The sequence below is a fragment of the Podarcis muralis genome, chromosome 16, assembly GCF_964188315.1.
Source record: "Podarcis muralis chromosome 16, rPodMur119.hap1.1, whole genome shotgun sequence".
Taxonomy (NCBI): Eukaryota; Metazoa; Chordata; class Lepidosauria; order Squamata; family Lacertidae; genus Podarcis; species Podarcis muralis.
The window spans coordinates 21087948-21106989 of record NC_135670.1 but is presented as its reverse complement, the minus strand read 5'-3'; the positions used below and the strand labels follow the sequence as shown (position 1 = coordinate 21106989).

General features: G+C 45.9%; 1 protein-coding gene across 2 annotated transcripts in view; it reads right to left on the bottom strand.

Annotated features, from left to right (window-relative positions):
• RBM19 (RNA binding motif protein 19) overlaps positions 1–19042 on the bottom strand; it is a 98763-nt gene that overhangs the window by 74690 nt on the left and 5031 nt on the right. The window contains exons 6-18 of one of the 2 annotated variants that reach the window (XR_013390937.1): positions 17123–17421; positions 15754–15834; positions 14816–14894; positions 14348–14419; positions 13851–14051; positions 13183–13313; positions 12636–12757; positions 10715–10811; positions 9639–9749; positions 7059–7259; positions 5173–5290; positions 1147–1294; positions 790–849 (exon numbers count right to left, since the gene is read on the bottom strand). Coding sequence is in view for 1 of the 2 variants with exons in the window: in XM_028709729.2 (XP_028565562.2) it covers positions 790–850; positions 1149–1294; positions 5173–5290; positions 7059–7259; positions 9639–9749; positions 10715–10811; positions 12636–12757; positions 13183–13313; positions 13851–14051; positions 14348–14419; positions 14816–14894; positions 15754–15834; positions 17123–17421 (1719 nt within the window). In the remaining variant the exon portion in view is untranslated. Of the gene's footprint in view, positions 1–789; positions 851–1146; positions 1295–5172; positions 5291–7058; positions 7260–9638; positions 9750–10714; positions 10812–12635; positions 12758–13182; positions 13314–13850; positions 14052–14347; positions 14420–14815; positions 14895–15753; positions 15835–17122; positions 17422–19042 lie in introns of both variants that reach the window. The other variant, XM_028709729.2, reaches the window with a different exon arrangement.

Here is a 19042-nt window from a genome sequence, read left to right as displayed (position 1 = left end):
GATGAAGGGCCATACACACACTGAAATGCTAATAATAAGCATCATCATTGTTTATATTTTTCTACAGTCGTACTTCGGAAGCCGAACTCCTTGTGAGTCAAACATTTTGGCTCCCGAACGCCGCAAACCCAGAAGTGAGTGTTCCGGTTTGTGAACGTTCTTTGGAACCCAAACGTCTGACGCAGGTTCTGATTGGCTGCAGGAGCTTCCTGCAACCAACTGAAAGCCGTGCCTTGGTTTCCGAAGTCGAACGGACTTCCAGTACAGATTCCGTTTGACTTTCAAGGTATGACTGTATTGTTGTTTTATGTTTTTATATTGATGCAAACTGCTGTAACAGGAATCTTATAACACAATGATATTTTATTTATAATTTTAGGGGGGAATACATAAGTCAGTACTTGCTGGTACCAAATAATGTTGACTTTTTCTGCTGCTCATGGCATCCATCCTGCTATAGCAACCCTTTGACCAAGATATGAGTTCCAGCACCTGTTTTTTTCACCACAAAAACGGGGGGAAACGCACCCTAGAGCAGTTTTTGCCAACCTGGACTACAGCTGCCACCAGCCCCTCCCAGCACAGCCATTTTGTACCTCAGCTCCCACTAGGTCCCAGCCAACGTAGCCATTTTGGACTACAACTCCCACCAGTCCCACCTAGCTCATCTTTGCTAGGGGGATGATGGGAGTTGTAGTCCAAAGCACACAGAGGGTGACCGGTTTGGCACAGGCTGCCCTAGAGGGTGACAGAACACCAAGAGATAATTAATCGGACAAGAGGACGTACCAGCTTTATCTTTCTTCTTTGAGATGGCGCAACTCTTCACAGCTCCCACCTTGGAAAAAACCTGGAAGGAAAAAGTTGTGCGCTTCTTAGTTTAACCCCAGAGGAGGGAAAAAATAACAACAATTTGCAAGCCACCCAGAAACAAATGCTAAACTTGCGCCACATTCCAGTACATTTCTGGAAGCGGCTTTTACTTCACGTAAAAAAAAGCTCAGATATAACGCAGACAACTAACAGTTAGGAAAACTGCAGAAAAACAGAACAGACTGTCGTGTGAATGCAAAATAAAAGTTGAAGTTCCTGCCTTCGGCCAGAGGCCCGAGGAACAAACACAATGCACTCAGCCATTAGACACGCACCTCTTGTAGAGTCTCCTCTTTGGTGACAAAGTTGAGGTTCTTTATGAAGAGCGTGCACCCAGGAATGCTTTCCTCCTCTTCTTCATCCTCCTCCTCTATTTCGGCTTCCACTGGCTGCGTCTGAGCTCCTTGGCTTCCACAATCACCTGCAAAATATCAGGCAGGATCACAGCCATCGCCACCTAGCAGCCAGTCACAGATTTAGTTTGGATTCCCACCCTTCCTAAAAAGAGGGGACATTATAACAACCTGGTGGTAAGTCAGCATTGCAGTTTTCCCACTTTTTCAGGGACTCAAAACAGGCAGGTGGCACAACTGAGCGTTGACACTCCTGAATGTTAAAGAGGATTCCGGACAGGCAAAAGAACGTACTTCCTTCACACGCCACAATTGCGGAATTTATTCCCATGTGATGTTGTGACGGCCACCAGCTTGGATGGCTTTGAAAGAGGATCAGACACATTTGCGGAGGGTAAGACTAGACAGGGTGCTACCAGACAGGGGTGGCAGTGTTCTGCCTCCACTGTCGGAGGAAGCATTTATTTATTTTATTTGTTTCATAAAATTCACATGCCGCTGGATTTGTGAAAAGAAAACGCCCAAAGCGGTTTGCAAGAGGAAGGGGAAAAAATGAAATTATCAGTTGTTGTTTTTAAATCTATCTAAAACCTGGAAAAAAATTAAAATCAAGGATAAGTGGATGAAAACACATGTAACTACATGTCTGGATAGGTTCGTCTAAACAAAAACATTTTAAACGGGTGCAAAAAAGAGCACAGGGAAGGCGATGGCCTGATTTCAAGAGGCAGGGAGTTCCAAAGTGTAGGTGAAATACCGATTTCTTACATATGTGGAATGGGTGTCATGTTGCACCTGGTACAATGCCAGCTCTTCAGACAGAAGAGATCCCAAAGGTAAACTGCCCCCAAGTTGTTAAGGGCTTTATATACTAATAATAACACCTTGAACTTGGCCCAGTAGCAAACTGGCAACCAGGGCAGGTCTGTAATATGCTGACAGTCTCTCACTCCTGTCAGCAATTGTGCACTAACTGCAGCTTCCAGATCAAGTAATATAATATAATAATAATAATAATAATAATAATAATAATAATAATAATGTACAAGGAAAACGCCACATAAGTTTTGGAGCGAGGTGGAGAAGCACACTGGGGACAAGGGGAACACGACAAAACCCTTCTTCCTCTACACCAGCCATATTTGGCCTTCAGTCCTCCAGATATTTCTGAATTACACTTCCCAGCATCTTTGACCACTGGACTATGCTGGCCGGAGACAACGTCTGGGGGCGTGAGGCTGAAGAAGCCCGCTCTACACACTTCTGACCTGACACATCCAGGCTGAACATTTGCAGAGAGCTTCTCTCTATGTATTTAGCCCCAAATCGGGGAACCTCAGACCCAGCTCCCCCCACCCACCCGATGAGAGATATTTCAAAATGCAGTCAAACCAACGATTCATGTCTTGCTAGATAGGCACATGGTAGGTGCTGATGCTCACAGAGTTTTCTTGCAAGTTTGCTAGAGAGAGACTTTGTGAAAGACACTCTCACCGTGCCCTGACAGTGGGAGGGCATAGCTATACGTAGTTTCCTACCTGCCTGGGCACAATCTCTTTCTCGGCTCTTTCCACCAAGCCAGAAATGTGAAAACATCTGCACTGGAGCTCAGGCTCCATCTCAAACAAGACTAAAGCATGTTTTTGTAAACAAATTGCTGTTTTTAGGCTACCTGAACAATGCAGCAGTTCTTTTTCTTCAACAAATATTCTGAGTCAGTAAACGTTATTTTCACCTTTTTCAAGACTGTTTATGTCAATACTATTTTGTGTGGATACCAGGAGAATCCAGTCTGCCTTAAGGCATCCTGGATTATTTAAAACTAAAAGGCTAAAACTAGCCTATCTAAGCTTCCTCTTAAGCTGCAAAAGGGATGCCACTCTGCTGAACTCGCAAACGTGAGGAAGGAAGGATAATATCTAATAAATATATCCTCTCCTAGAATCTATTCAAATTCCAACAGGAAATTTGTCCCTGAACTTTGATAATGCTTGAATGATGAAGGGTATGCAGCTATGTAGAAACAAGCCTACTGCACAAACGAGGGGGGTGGGGTTTCATTTGTTGCTCCACCCACTTTTGACTCTGGCCCCGCCCACTGCTGGAATGTGGCCCCCCAGGAGGTCTCCCAGAAGGAAATGCGGACCTCAGTCTGGGGGGGGGAAGAGGCCCCTCCCCCCACCGCCTTGTTTAAAGCCAGGCAAAAATTCCTATTACAGGCCTTTTCTAAAGGGGGGGGGCACACAACCCTAGAGAGGCAGCGAATTAGCAAACATAGACATTCACTTTGTTGATTCTCTGGAAAAGAAACCAGATTAGAGCTGTGGGGAATGACGACACCCCCCCCCCTTTCCCCCCAATCTACCATTTCCACAATAATAATAAAACGAAGTCAGCCTCATGGAGCTCTTTTGTAATCAGACGGAGGAATTTACTGCCACTTTCCCCCTGGGTGCCAGAGGCTGGCAGCGGAGACCCTTATCGGCCGCGAGCAGATTTCTGAGGGCCGCAGTGCTAAAAGCCCTTTATCTAGAGGTGAGGGTCCTGCTGTGGGAAAAGGGGAATTTGCTTGCTGGGGCTGGTGTGCAGAAAGGACATGTGGCTTTGCCTCCGTGCCTCCCTTCTCCTTTGGGAAGGAGTACATACAAGCAGGAGATGGTGGGTTTTTTAAAAATGTTTTTAAAATTAGTGGAGGGGAGCAAAACGCAAGTTGATAAATGAAAACAGAGGAGGGTTGTGTTGCCGAAATCAGGGCATCTGCAGCAGGGCTGGGAATTAAAAACCTAAGATCCCTGCTGGATCAAGCCAGTAGCCCAACTGGTCCAGCATCCTGTTCCTGGACCTGTGGGAAAACCTGCAAGCAGGATTCAAGAACAAGAGAAGACTCCTGTGGATTCTAGCAAGTGGTATTCAGAAGCATTGCTGCCTCAGACTGTGGAGGCAGAGCTTCGCCATCAGGGCTGGCAGCCCTTTCCTCCACAAATTTGTCTAATCCTCTTTCTCAAGCCATCCAAGCTGGCGCATCCTGTGGCAGGGAGTTCCATAGTTTAATTACGTGCTGCATGAAGAAGTACTTTTAACGCACAAAGAGGGCCTGCCAACCACAGATTTTCTCCTCCTTCTGCCCTCTCTGGCAGAGTCACCCAGGAGGTGATCAACAAGCCTGGGTTGTACCTGACCAAATTCTTTTCAGCAAAGCTGCACCGAAAATAATGGGCCTAAGTTAGGCCCTATCAGCAGCATTTTTTAGTTTCATTTATTAAATTTCTTCACTGCCCTTCATCGGAGGATCACAGGGCGGTTTCCATATAAAAACACAAAAATACGTAACATAGTAACAAACAAAAATGACACCCCCCCCCCCCACAAATTTAAAAGGCTATAAGTAAGCCTGCGAGGAGAGGAATATACCGTATTTTTCCGTGTATAAGACTAGGGTTTTTTTCCCCTAAAAATTAATGTCGAAAATTATGGGGCACCTTATACACGGATAGTGCTGAGGGTGGATTTTCTTAAATCTGAGTCCCCCCAAAACAGGGAGAGCCTTATACATGGGGGGGGGGGGTCTTATAGACGGAAAAATACAGTAATTGGGTCTGGCGCCTAATGATATGTAATGAAGGAGTCACATGAGTCTCCCTGGGGAGCCCGTTCTTGTGTTGCCCTTTTTCAGTCTTCCACACGAAGAAGGGCCTCAGATGATGACTGCATTACATGTACATTCATTTAAAGCTGCAGGATTGGACCCTGAGGAGCTTGGGCAAAGCATCTTTGAGAATTCCCTCTCCCTCTCTAGGAGGAGAGTGCTGCAGGATTCCAGCCCGCAATTTCTTCAGGAGGGAAAAGGTGACCGGCCACAGAGCAAGTGTGAAGTGGGGGTCTGGAGGCAAACCATTTAAAAAATAAAAAAACACCCACGCATACATTAAAAACAGACAGTGCATACCAGTTCCAGACTGTCCATCGCCTTCCTTCTTGCCTCCTGGAATCTTGGGTTCTATCTTTGCAGGGCCAGAGAAGACACCCATAGGTGCCCATTCTAGGTACAGCGGGATATTCTTGAACTGAGTGGTGGGGAGAAAAATATCAGTGTTTGTAAAAAAGAAAAGGTTCTGACCTCCTTTTTACTCCTTTGCCTAGTCCTCAGACCTTAGTTGGCACAAAAGAGTCTGTGAGAAAGAGTATTCTTGAAGAGTATTGCTGCTTTTATTCTTAAAAAGTCTTCTTCTCCAACCACGACCAACAGCTTTTACACACACACACCAAATGCAACCAGCTTTCTATCATCCAACCAACCCACACCCAACACTAACACTGACCACTCTATATATACAGGTACAATTTGGTGAAAGGTTGCATGAATCATTGTAGGCCGCTGACTCATGCTGACTTAGTTCTTTTAGCATTAAAGAAACAGCGGCCAATTTTTAGCCATGACAAAAAATTGCCATTAGTGCAAACAGCAGAAAAGAGAAGCCGCTGCTTTAAACTTCCTAGCATCAGGGCTTCTAAATTGTTATTTCAGTTTCTATTTTCATACACCCCACCTTTCCTCCAAAAAGCTCAACATGGCACACTCTTCTCCATATTTCTCTCACAACAATCCTGTGAGGTAGGTTAGGCTGTGAGGCGGTGGCTGCTGCCCAAGGTCACCCAGTAAGCTTAATGGCCGATTGGGGGGTCTGAACCTTGGTCTCCCAGATCCTAGTCCGACATTCTTAACCACTGCACCACACTGGCAGTCAGATTCATCCCAAAGGTTATTATTTCTTTACTGTTAATTTTTCTCGTAATCTAACCCACTCCATCTCCCATCTAAGAATTCTCAGACAATGGTGTGTGTTTTCCAGGACAAATGTCTACGTAGGTGCTCTCAGAAGCCAATCCCAATGGACTTCCTGCTCAGTTAATGGGTATCATCAGCAATGTCTAGGCAACACGATGACCATGTACATACGGAATAGACAATCTTTATAGAATTCCTTCAAACCGTAACAAGTACAAAATGAAATCTTTAGTCTCAAAGTCTCTCATTATTACATAAGCACTGTTCCACAGCATTTGATATTTTCATTTACATACATTCATTCGATATAAAATGGGTTTATGAAGCAATCCTATATCCTCCCACCACGCTGACGAAGAATTCTACGAAACGGTAGTCAATATCCGGAATCACTGTTCAGTGTTGGACATCATATTTGCTGAATATGCAAAGCTTCACAGCCTGTCTTTCAAAGTCTGGTACCTCGCTTCATTTAAAGATTTTCAGAGACTTTGAGACCAAAGATTTAATTTTGTACTTGTTATGGTTTGAAGGAATTCTATAAAGATTGTCTATTGCATATGTACACGGTCATCGTGTTGCTTAGACATTGCTGACGTTCTCTTTGCAACACAGGGGTTTGTCCCATTAATGGATATAACAGATATAAATAAGTAAGCAAACAGAATTAAATTAAATGTAGTCGGGGAAGGAGTTAAACGTCAGAGCTCCACGGAAACAGCCCTGCGGGCGCATAGTATTCCATGAGGCTACTTGGGAGGTGGGCAGCCACCTTGGCTGAGCCCAAACTGTGCACATTTATTCATTTATTTACTCAAGGAGCAAAAGGTGGTATGCGTGGTTCTCAAAACACACCCACCCCGGCCCTCCTCATTTCATCTGCATACAACAGCCCTGTGAGGTAGGCTAGGCTGAGAGATGGGGACTGTGGTCCAAGGTGACTGTGGTCACCCACTGTGGCCTTCATGGCTGAGCAGGGGATCTGAACTGTGGTCTCCCAGTCTCGCCTAGGCCAGCACTCTAACCACTACACCGCACATCCTCACCTTCGAGTAAGCCAGTTTCATGAACGCCCGCTTAGCTTCGGTGGGCTCCAGGAACTCCACAATGGCTGTCACCCCTCCTTCGGGGAGGAGCACCCGGCCAAGGCTGCCGTGGGCTCCGAAGGCCTTCTCTATCTCGGCCGCCTCTGTTCCAGCAGGCAGGTTCTTCACCAGAATCACGGTCTTGCTCCGCTCGCCGGCAGCCTGGAGGAAGAAGAGGGAAGATCGTGACTGCCCTACGAAGGAAGCTTTTGCAATGTTTGGGACTTCTTAGGCTGCAGGAAAGGCAAGTTAAGAGGCAACACAACAGGAGTTTACAAAAGCAGATAGACAAAAGTTTTCTTCCCTCTCTCATTGAGCCAGTACTCGTGGATGTCCTATGAAACTAAATGTTGTAAGATTCATGTAGTAATGTTAAAGCTTACTGGGAAATGATATACAATGAATTGAAAAGCATGTTCAAAATAACTTTTACTGTATATTAAAAACAGAAGCTTTTCTTTTGGGAATTATAAGGACAGAACTACCTAAATTGTATAGAAATTTATGCTGCTACAGCAGCAAGAATGTTACTTGCCCCAAAGTGGAAAGAAGCAGAAGTCTCAGGAAAAAAAGAATGGATACAAAAACTTATGGAATATGCAGAAATGGCAAAACTTACCAGAAGAATAAGAAATCAAGATAACAAACTGTTTATAAAAGAATGCGAATGGTTTGTTGGATATTTATAGTTGAATTGTAAACAGATAAAAACATTGGCAGGGTTACTGTAATAACCTGCAGTTTTATAAGAGTATATATTTACGGTAGACAGTTAAATGAGCAAGTTAAATGAATTTGGATATGCAGAAGACATTAAAAAATAAATTTAAGGGACCGCAGAAAGAGGGGGAAGGAAGTCAATTTTTGAAATGTTAAATGGATTGTAAAATTAATGAAATGTATAAACTTGAATGGTATAAATTAAAACTTTTTTTAAAAAAATGTTGGCAGTTTTGGGACAGGTAAAAAGAAAAGCCCTTTCTATGCAGTGCATAGTTAAACTATGGAACTTGCCCCTGCAGGAGGCAGGGATAGCCACCAACCTGAATGGTTTGAAAAGAGGATTAGACAAATTAATAGAGGTCTATCAAAGGCTACTGGGGATGCAGGTGGTGCTGTGGGTTAAACCACAGAGCCTAGGACTGCCGATCAGAAGTTCAGCGGTTCGAATCCCCACTACGAGGTAAGCTGCTGTTGCTCGGTCCCTGCTCCTGCCAACCTAGCAGTTCAAAACACGTCAAAGTGCAAGTAGATAAATAGGTACCACTCCGGCGGGAAGGTAAACGGCGTTTCCGTGTGCTGCTCTGGTTCGCTAGAAGCGGCTTTGTCAAGCTGGCCACATGACCTGGAAGCTGTTCCCCGGCTCCCTCTGCCAATAAAGCGAGAAGAGCGCCGCAACCCCAGAGTCGGTCACGACTGGACCTAATGGTCAGGGGTCCCCCCTTTATCAAAGGCTACTAGCCAGGATGGCTATGCTCTGCCCTTCATAGCTGGAGGCAGCAAGGCTTCTGAATCCCAGTTGCTGGAAAGAACAGGAGGGAATGCTCAAATCCTGCTTGCTTGTTTCCCGCGGGCTGTGGCCATTATGGGAACAGGATGCTGGACTAGATGAGCCATTGGCCTGATCCAGCAGGAATGGAAAGCAGGCGCTGGATTCATTTCCGACCGGGCTCCAAAATGCAGTCCACCTGGCCTCAAAGTTATCCAGCACTTTCTGGGGGAAGAAAATGCCTCTCCTCCCAAGTGAGACAAGCAGAGTGTGTGCCTCTCTACAGGAACATACTGGGTGAAGGCCATGGGCTTGGTGGGAGAGCATCTGCTTTGCATTTAGGTCCCCGGTTCGATCCCCAGCATCTCCAGTTAGGGCTGGAAGAGTCCCTTGTGTGACTCCCTGGAGAGCAGCTGCCCGTCCGTGTAAACAATTGCTAGCCTAAATTGACCGATGGTCTTCCTCTGTATAAGGCAGCTTCCTCTGTCTAAAGGGAAGGGCTGTAGGCTCAGTGGTTAGGATGCTTGCTTTGCCTATGTAACATCCCAGGTTCAACCCCCAACATCTCCAGGTAGGGCTGTATGTCCCTGCCGGAAACCCAGGAGAGCTGCTGCAATTCAGTGCTGACAATACTGAGCTAGATGGGGCAATGGTATGACAGTATAAAACAGTTTCTTATGCTCCTGTGTCTCGAAGGGGAGAAGCCATAGCTCAGTGGTTGAGAATTTGGCTTTGAATGCAGAAGGTCTCAGGTTCAATCCCCAACATCTCCTGCCAGGGCTGGGAAAGGCTCTTCTCCTGAAACCCTGGAGAGCTGCTGCCAGCCAGTGTGGTCAATAACGAGCCAGTGATTTAAGATTGCAAAGCCGATGCACATTTACAGGGAGGGAAATCCCAGTAGAGGGGCAATTCTGACGGGGGGGAGCTCCCTGCTTGAAACCCTGGACAGCTGCTGCCAGTCAGTGTACACAATATTGAGCTAGATGGACCAATGGTCTGACTCAGTAGAAGGCACACTTGCATGTTCCTCTCCCGGGGCACATGGTGTTTACCTGGCTGAAGGAATCCAGGCTGACGCCGTTGTCCAGCAGGAACTGTCGGACCTTCTGAACAAGCTCTGTTTCCCCCAGAGCCACTCTCACGGCCACGCTCCCCTTGCCTTCCTGCCAAGAGACAATAATATCATTTATTTATTTCATAAAATTTATATACACCACCCGATTTTTTTTAAAAAAACCAACAACCTCAAAACAATCTGCAAACAGACAAAAACAACTGCAACATCCAAAAGAATTAAAACCAGTAATAACCTAAATATGCATCAGCAGGTGCCCAAATGAGTACACAGTGATGGCGCCAGCCTGATGTCAATAGGTAGGGAGTTCCAAAGGGCATTGCACTAAATGAGCCTTGGGGTCCCTTCCAAGTCTACAATTCTGTGATTCTACATAGGCACCATGTTGCCCTTGTTCTTCAGGCAAGAGAGAATTTTAGATACGTAAATAGATATGGATATTGCCATTAACATAGCCGAAAGACGGGATAGAGGTTTTAAAAAACATTATATAATGAGTTGAAAAGGATGTTCAAAATAACATTATTTAAAAAAACAAAACAGAAGTTTTCTTTCGGGAATTATGGGGACAGAACTGTATAGAAATTTATATATGTATGCTACTACAGCAGCAAGAATTTTACTTGCCCCAAAGTGGAAAGTAGCAGAAGTCCCAGTAAGGGAAGAATGGATACAAAAACTTATGGAATATGCAGAAATGGCAAAGCTTACTGGAAGAATAAGAAATCAAGGTAACAAACTGTTTATAAAAGAATGGGAATGGTTTGTTGGATATTTATAGTTGAATTGTAAACAGATAAAAACATTAGCAGGGTCATTGTAACAACCTGCAGTTTTATATGAGTATATATTTACAGTAGATAATTAAATGAGCAAGTTAAACGAATTTGGATATGCGGAAGATACGGAAAAATAAATTTAAGGAACTGCAGAAAGAGGGGGAAGAAAGTCAAATTTTGAAATGTTAAATGGATCGTAAAATTGATGAAATGTATAAATTTTAAAAGTATAAATAAAAAACAATAAAAAAATGATTGTTTAAAGAAGTCTCACATCATCAAACACTTGGCTCTTCGTGGCATTGTACTTCTGCGCAACAGCATCAGCGACCGCATTCACTCCCATGAAGAGGGTGTTCCAGTTATGAGAGCTATATTCGGGGGGGGGGGGGGAGAGAAAAATAAAATAAATATTTATCCCATTCGGTGTCAGTTTTGGAACTGAACTGATTTTACGTATGCACTGTTTAAAACCTCTTATGAAATGATGCACGGCATTTCGCAAGGCTAGCACTCGTGAACACCCAGTGAAGCTGAATGCTGGAAGATTCAGCCCATCTTCACGCAATGGTGTCGTTAAACTATGGAACTCCCTGCCACAGGAGGCAGCAATGGCCACCAGCTTGGATGGCTTTCAAAGAGGACTAGACAAATCCATGCTGGACAAGGCTATTGACGGCTACTAGCCACGACAGCTATTAGGGCGGTTCATAAAAAACTTTTTTTAAAAAATGCCTGTTCCAAAGGTCTTCTCTTACTACACTAGGGATTATATAGCTGTACCTCGGGTTAAGTATTTAATTTGTTCTCCGGGTCTGTTCTTAACCTGAACCTGTTCTTAACCTGAGGTACCACTTTAGCTAATGGGGCCTCCCGCTGCCGCTGCGCCACCGCTGTGCGATTCTGTTCTCATCCTGAAGCAAAGTTCTTAACCCGAGGTACTATTTCTGGGTTAGCGGAGTCTGTAACCTGAAGCGTCTGTAACCCGAGGTACCACTGTATCTGAAATTCCATGCCTATCAGTTAATATCTTGACCCTCCTCCACAAAAATAGCTGTTTACATGGCCATTTTCCTATGTCGTAAAGGCTGAAATTTCAATTCAGTGGAGCAGGGTCAAGATATTAACTGATATGCATGAAATTTCAGATATAGCTATATAATCCCTAGTGTAGTAAGATAAGACCTTTGGAGCAGGCATTTTCAAAAAAAAGTTTTTTATGAACCGCCCTAATGGCTATGGTCTGAATCTACTGTCAGAGGCATTGTAACCTCTGAATAGCAGTTACCGGGAACCACAGGTGAGCTTGTGAGTTTTCCTTTGGGGCATCCGATTGGCCACTGTGAGAACAGGATGCTGGACTAGGTGGGCCATTGGCCTGATCCAGCAGGCTTGTGTTATGTCCTTATGCCACGTTTCTAATTGATTTTTTAAAAATTGTTTTTATGTATGCAATTCTTTTGATTGTTTAGGTAAAGGTCCAGGACCCCTGGACATCTCGCTTTCAGGCCAAAGGAGCTGGCGTTTGTCCACAGACAGCTTTCCAGGTCATGTGGCCAGCATGACTAAACCGCTTCTGGTGCAACAGAACAGTGTGACGGAAGCCAGAGCGCACGGAAACGCCGTTTACCTTCCCGTCGCAGCGGTACCTATTTATCTACTTGCACGGGCGTGCTTTCAAATTGCTAGGTTGGCAGGAGCTGGGACAGAGTGATGGGAGCTCACTCCGTCGTGGGGATTCGAACCACCGACCTTCTGATTGGCAAGCTCAAGAGGCTCACTAGTTTAGTCCACAGCGCCACCTGCACCCATATGTATGTTTCATAGAGATTCATTTGTAAATTTCTTCAGGGTGCCTTGTGGGAAGTGATTCATAAATAAAATAAATACAGTGGTACCTCGGGTTAAGTACTTAATTCGCTCCGGAGGTCTGTTCTTAACCTGAAACTGTACTTAACCTGAAGCACCACTTTAGATTACGGGACCTCTCGCTGCTGCTTCGCCACTGGAGCACAATTTCTGTTCTCATCCTGAAGCAAAGTTATTAACCCGAGGTACTATTTCTGGGTTAGTGGAGTCTGTAACCTGAAGCATATGTAACCTGAAGTGTATGTAACCTGAGGTACCACTGTACACAGTTAGTAAGATTAGTAATAAGTAGGCAGCGCTGGGGCTTAACGCACACACAAACAAACCTGGAACTGTTGGCTTTGTCCTTGGACGCCTTTTGCTTCTTGTAAGACGACGCCCCAGCAGCATCTGAGTCCTCCCCTTCTTCCTTCTTAATGGTGGAGGGCAAAACGTGCAGCATCCGGCCCTAGGAGAAAAGACAGCAACTCTGGAACTCCATGCCACATGAAAAAGACCGCTGAAAGAAAGAAACTCTGGCCCCACTTCAGCAGTGTCTTCCAAGCCATAAAATGTCTTGGGTGAACAGGAATGTTCTTAAATGACAACTACTGAATGAAGCACTTCACCAGGGAAGGCGTTTCATAAAGGGGGAGCCGCCACCAAGAAGGTCCCGTCATGGGTCAGCACCCAGCGGCAGAACCAAAACCAAAAGGAGCTTCCCTTCCAACCACAGAGCCTGAGATGGTTCCAGGCTGGGTCTTTCCCATTCCTTGCAACCTGATCCTTAAAAAAGAAAAATCGAGAAACCTGGGATGGAACTTGGGGACCCTGCTGCCCGCAAACCCAGTGGATTTCCTCACAAAGCGACAGCCCATTCCAAGTCAGTCGTACCTGGAAAACCTGCCCATCCACTTCTGCAAAGGCTTTCACGGCATGTTCCGGGATCATGTAGGTGATGAAAGCAAAACCTTTGGGTTTCTTGGTGAGACTGTCAATGGGGAAATGGATCTCAGAGAGGGGCCCTGGACAGAACGAAAAACAAACACACATTTCCACAAAGAAACCCTTGTGGCTGCAGAACGCAGCGGAAAAGAAGACACAATGCGGCGCTGAGGCAACAATCGCATCATAGATTTAAAGCGCTGCGATATCACTTTAAAAAACCTGTGGCTTCCCCCAAAGAATTCTGGGGGCTGTAGTTTGCGAAGGGTGCTGAGGGTTGCTAGGAGACTCCTGCTACAGTGGTACCTCTGGTTGCGAACAGGATCTGTTCCAAAGCCCCGTTCACAACATGAGCAGAACGCAACCCGCATCTGCGTGTGTGTGGGTTGTGATTCACCGCTTCTGTGAATGCGCGTGACATCATTTTGAGCGTCTGCGCATGCGCGAGCAGCAAAACCCGGAAGTAACCCTTTCCAGTACTTCTGGGTCGCCGCAGGACGCAACCTGAAAAGACGTAACCTGAACCGAACGTAACAAGAGGTGAGACTCCCTCACGGAGCTAGAACCCCAGAGTTCCCTGCGAAGAGCAATTTATTGTTCAACTGCCAAATGCCTACCATATTTGGAAAATATTGCTTCCAAGTCTTCTTCGGTGCTGGAGTAGGGAAGGTTCCTCACAAAGAGCCTCCCGGACTCAGAGAGGTCTTCCTCCTCTTCATCATCCTTCTTCGTCCTTTGCCAGACCTGGGCCAGGTGTTTTGAAGGGAGTTTCGCCTTCCCAGCGCTCTCTTCGGGAAACACCTCGATGTATCGCCCACCTGTGAAAACAAAGCACAGACGGAGGGGAGAAATAAATATGAAAAGACACAGCACAAAAGGAAAATAGAATGAGAGGGAAGAAGAAAAAGACAAACCTAGGTCCAAGTTCAAAGTCATCTGCAAAGCTCTGATTAGATTGTACCCAAATGGTACCCAAGTTTGCAATGTGTTTGTGACATTCACAAACTATAATTTTAGACATGTGTCTGAGTAATCAAGAAAGAAAAGCATCTTTGGCAAACCCAGACATTCAGAAACTAAATTGACTCTATTAAACCTCCTCGTGGATACATACCCATGTATTCGTGATTTCGTTTCAATGCTTTCTGCACCTCTTCCTCACTGTTAAAATCAACAAACACATAACCTGGGAGAGGGATGAAAACACACAGGGAAGAACGTTATGACATTTCATTCAGGTCTTACAAAGAGCAGATTTTGCGTCAGGGCAGAACAGGAAGCTGCCTTATACCAAGTGAGGTCATTGGTCCATTTAGCTCAGCACTGCATACACTGATTGGCAGAAGCTCTCTAGGGTGGCAGACGGGAGTCCTTCGCCACTCCTAACTGATGATGAACCCAGGACCTTCTGCATGCAATGAGCGGTGAGCCTTCGCCGCAAAAAAAAATTCCCCACACCAATAAAAATATAATTTTTTTAAAAAAAATTCCCCACAGCATAGGTCACTCATTGTGGTGCTTGGAGACCTTCAGGTGATGAGCAACTACGGGTAGTAAGTTTAATAAATGAAATGAATGTTACCTGTCTTATTCCCATGGGCGTTCCTTGCAATCCTGATCGCCACTGGCCGGAGAGGCACAAGAAACTCCTTGATATTTTGCTGTGGAGAGTAGAAGATCAAGTCACTTCACAGGGGAGTTGTTAGGCGGCCCCTATTCCCCACACTACAATTTTCAGAGTTTCTTGTGAAGAATAATTTGACTGTTCAGTCACATGAGGAACTGTAGTTCTGGGAGAGGAGTAGAGGTCCCCCAACTTCAACATCGTTATTATATTTATATCTCACCTATTTCCCAGGCCGGGACTCAAAGCAGCTTGCAAAAATTAAAACAACGGTCTGGCTTCTCTAGGGGGAAGAGTTCCAAAATCTGGGAGCAGACACCAAGAAGGCCCTGCAACCCCACCAAGCATGGTAGGAAGGCCTTCCCCAAAGATCTCAGAGCTCGGGCAGGTTTGCATAGGACAGGGGTCTGCAACCCGCAGCTCCGGAGCCGCATGTGGCTCTTTTACACCTTTGCCGCGGCTCCAGGGCAAGGAGCTAGGGGAGGAGGCGCATTGTGCGCCCCGACACTCCCCACTGTGGTGGTCGCTGTACTGGCTGTGACGTTGCATGGGGGCAGTGTGTGCGTTAGTCACGCACCGTCCTGACGTCCCCTTCCCACCCACTGTCAGATCAGAAGGCAGCGGCGCGCATGCTTTAAATGTCGCAATGGTTTTGCGGCTCCCAGGGGTTTTTTTCTTCAGAAACGGGTCCAAGTGGCTCTTTTTGTCTTAAAGGTTGCAGACCCCTGGCATAGGATAATGCATTCCCTCAGATAGCCCAGACCTAAGCCATATATAGCAAACTACAGCTCCCAGGATTCTCTGGGAGAAGTCAAGGCTGTTTAAAGTGGTATCACAACGTTTAAAATGAATGGAGCGATTGGAGCCCTAGATAAGCTCCTGCAAAGGGCACCTACCTCTGTGACATTGAATGGGGCGCCTCGCAGCTTCACCGTGTAGGGAGTGGTAGGCTCATTTGCACCGGCTGAAGTTTTTGCCTGTGCGAAGAAAGACACATGTCGTCAACGAAAGTCTAAAGAGGTACCGTATTTTTCGCTCTATAGGACGCACCGGACCATAGGAGGGGGAGAACAGGGGAAAAAATTCTCCCCCTCTCTGCTCAGCGCCCCTTCAGCGATGTGGCAGGAGAAACGGAGCCCCTTCCATTTCTCCTCCCGCTTCACTGAAGGGGCGCTGCGCAGAGAGGGAAAACTGTGCAGCACCTCTCCAGCGAAGTGAAGCCTGGAGAGCAAGAAGGATCAGTGTGCACCGACTCCTCTCACTCTCCAGGCTTCAGGCAGCTATCCGCAAGCCTTTGGAGCGCAGCGGGAACTCCTGCAGCGCTCAGAAGGCTTGCGGATAGCTGCCTGAAGCCCCCGGAGTGCAGCCTTTGAAGCCTCTGCAGAGCAGCGGGGTGTCTTCACCCCGCTGCCCTGTGGAGGCTTTGCGCAGCTAACCCCAAGCTAGAACAGCGAGACAGAGCGCTGCGCAGTGCTCCGTCTCCCTGTTCTGGCTTTGGGCTTAGCCGTGCAGCCTGCATTCGGACGCACACACATTTCCCCTTAATTTTTGAAGGGGGGGAAGTGCGTCCTGTAGAGCGAAAAATATGGTATTTCGTGATGCTTCCTTTATAACCTCTCTAGGCCAAGGCATGCTGGAACACAACACAAACTGCCTAATATCAGGTCAGACAATGCGTTCAACATACCTAACACCTGCCTGGTTTGCACATCAACAGTGAGTGTGGACTAAGACCTGGGAGGCCACAGTTCAAATCCCAACTCAGCCATGCAGCTTACTAGGTGACCTTGGGCCAGTTGCTGCCTCTCAGCCTAACCCGCCTCGCAGGGTTGTTGTGAAGGTAAAATGGAGAGGAAGAGAACTTTGTATGCCACCTTGAGTTCCTTGGAGGAAAAGTGGGATACAAATGTAATAAACAAAGAAACAGAAACTAGCCTACTGTACAAAAGATAAAATTTACATTTATTACTCTGCCTCCCCCTTTAGACTCTGGCCCCAACCACTGCGGCTATGTGGCCTCCAGAAGGTTGCTGAGAACGGAATGTGGCCCTCATCTTGAAAACTCTTCCCTTCCCTTAGACCAGGGTTTCCCAAACTTGGGTCTCCAGCTGTTTTTGGACTACAACTCCCATCACCCCTCGCTAGCAAGACCAGTGGTCAGGGATGATGGGAATTGTAGTCCAAATACAGCTGGAGACTCAAGTTTGGGAAACACTGGTTTACACTATAAGTAGAATGCCATCCAGGGTTGGGTTGGGGGCCTACCTGGGATGCAGCTTTCAGTTTCTTCTTCCCCTTCGTGACACTTCCCTGTCCCTTGATCGTTTCATCCAGCCCAGGTCCCGTTGCGAGGACAGCGCCTGGGGCTTGCTTCTGGTGGGGCTTCTCATCCTCTGCCTCCTCTTCTCCTCCATCAAAGTCCCTGCTGTCTAACTCCTCAGTCTCACTCTCCTCCCCAGACGAGGGCAAGGACCCATCGCCCTTCACCACTTTAGACCTCAGGTAGTCCATGTCAGAGAGCTCCTGCCTGGCCGCCATCTTGCCCTCAGAGGTTTTCTCTTTTCCTGCAAGTTGGGGACAAGGGGAAGGAACAGAGAGTCACCTCCTCGTGTGCTTTTTGGGGGGTCTACCTGGTAAGCAAAGGACTTGCTCATGGACCAAGATGGCTTCAGATTTAGAGAGGGGGACTCCCATTCACCTCCCAGAGCTACAATTCCCAGAGCTGCCTATGAAGAGGGACTGACTGTTAAACCACTCTGGGAATGGCAGCTCTGTGAGGGTAACAGAGAGCCTCTCCGAACAACTGTCATCACCCTTAAGGAATTACAGGTAAGGGTGCTGAGAGCTGAAGATCCCAACATCCCAGGGAACTCTAAGAATTGTAGTTCTCTGAAGGGAACTGTCCCCTGACCGCTTTTAGCACCCTATAAACAAAGTGCAGTTTCTAGAATTTTCTGGGCCTGTTTAAAGTGGTAGAGTAGCACTTTCAATGTGTGGTTTTAATATGGCCATAGAGCAGGCACAGGCAAACTCAGCCCGCCAGATGCTTGGGGACTACAACTCCCATCATCCCCGACCACTGGTCCTGTTAGCCAGGGATGATGGGAGCTGTAGTCCCAAAACATCTGGAGGGCCGAGTTTGCCTATGCCTGCCATAGAGGGAGCAAGTCTCACTATTAGTAAATACCTATAGTGGCAGGAGGAGAACTTTTTCCTCCCTATAAAGGTCTGCTAATCAAGCAGTCAGGGGCCTCGGCACATGGTGGATGGTGCCAGAGCCTGCTACAGGGCCCACCAACAAACGAAAACAGAAGCAAGTCACTCCAAAGAAAAAGAGACTTCTCAGTGGTGGCACCATGGCTGTTAAATGCTCTCCCTAGAGAGGCAACCCTGGCACCTTCCTGTGGTCTTTTCCAAACCTGTGAAATGTTTTATTATCCCAGTCTTCTTTTTTAAAAAACAAAAACAAACCAATTTTAACAAGTGCATAATTTAGCTTTAAATATATTTTACTTCCATGCAGTTTAAACATAGTTTATTCTATTTTTATGGGATCAATGGACTAATTCAATAAAATTCCATTGTGTTCCAGTGCCGTTAGTCCATTTGTGAGATGAGTACTTTTGAATCATCTGGTTTTCATCTTCCTTTCTTTTAGGAAAGCCTTTTATGCTGCAAACAGTGGCATTGTATTGTAAATATTCGTTTTGCATTCATATTACACAGACCCCTTCACTGCATTGTGTTCAACAACTGCTGGAAACCTTTCTGTTTAGACATGTAATTTTATTACGTCCGTAAATGTGTTTAAAAAATGTGCCGACTCTTATCTTGATAATTTTTTTGTGTCTACTTGTTATTAAAGTATGTTGACTCTATTGGTATATCCTTATTAATATTTTACATTGTTGTGACATAAAACAGTTGGAGGTATGTGGGTTTACACAAAAAAAGAATTAAAAATTGATATAAAATTGGTTAACTAAATAAACGTTTTCTATTGCTTTGTAAATATACATATATATTGTGCATACATATTTATTGGGCTACATCCAGTAGTTTGAGTAGACCCATTGAAAACAATGGACATGGGTAACTTAGGCCTATTAATTTCAACAGGTCTACTTTGAGTAGATCTTAAGTTGGCTATGCAACCTGTTATATATTTTAATTTCTGTTTTATGG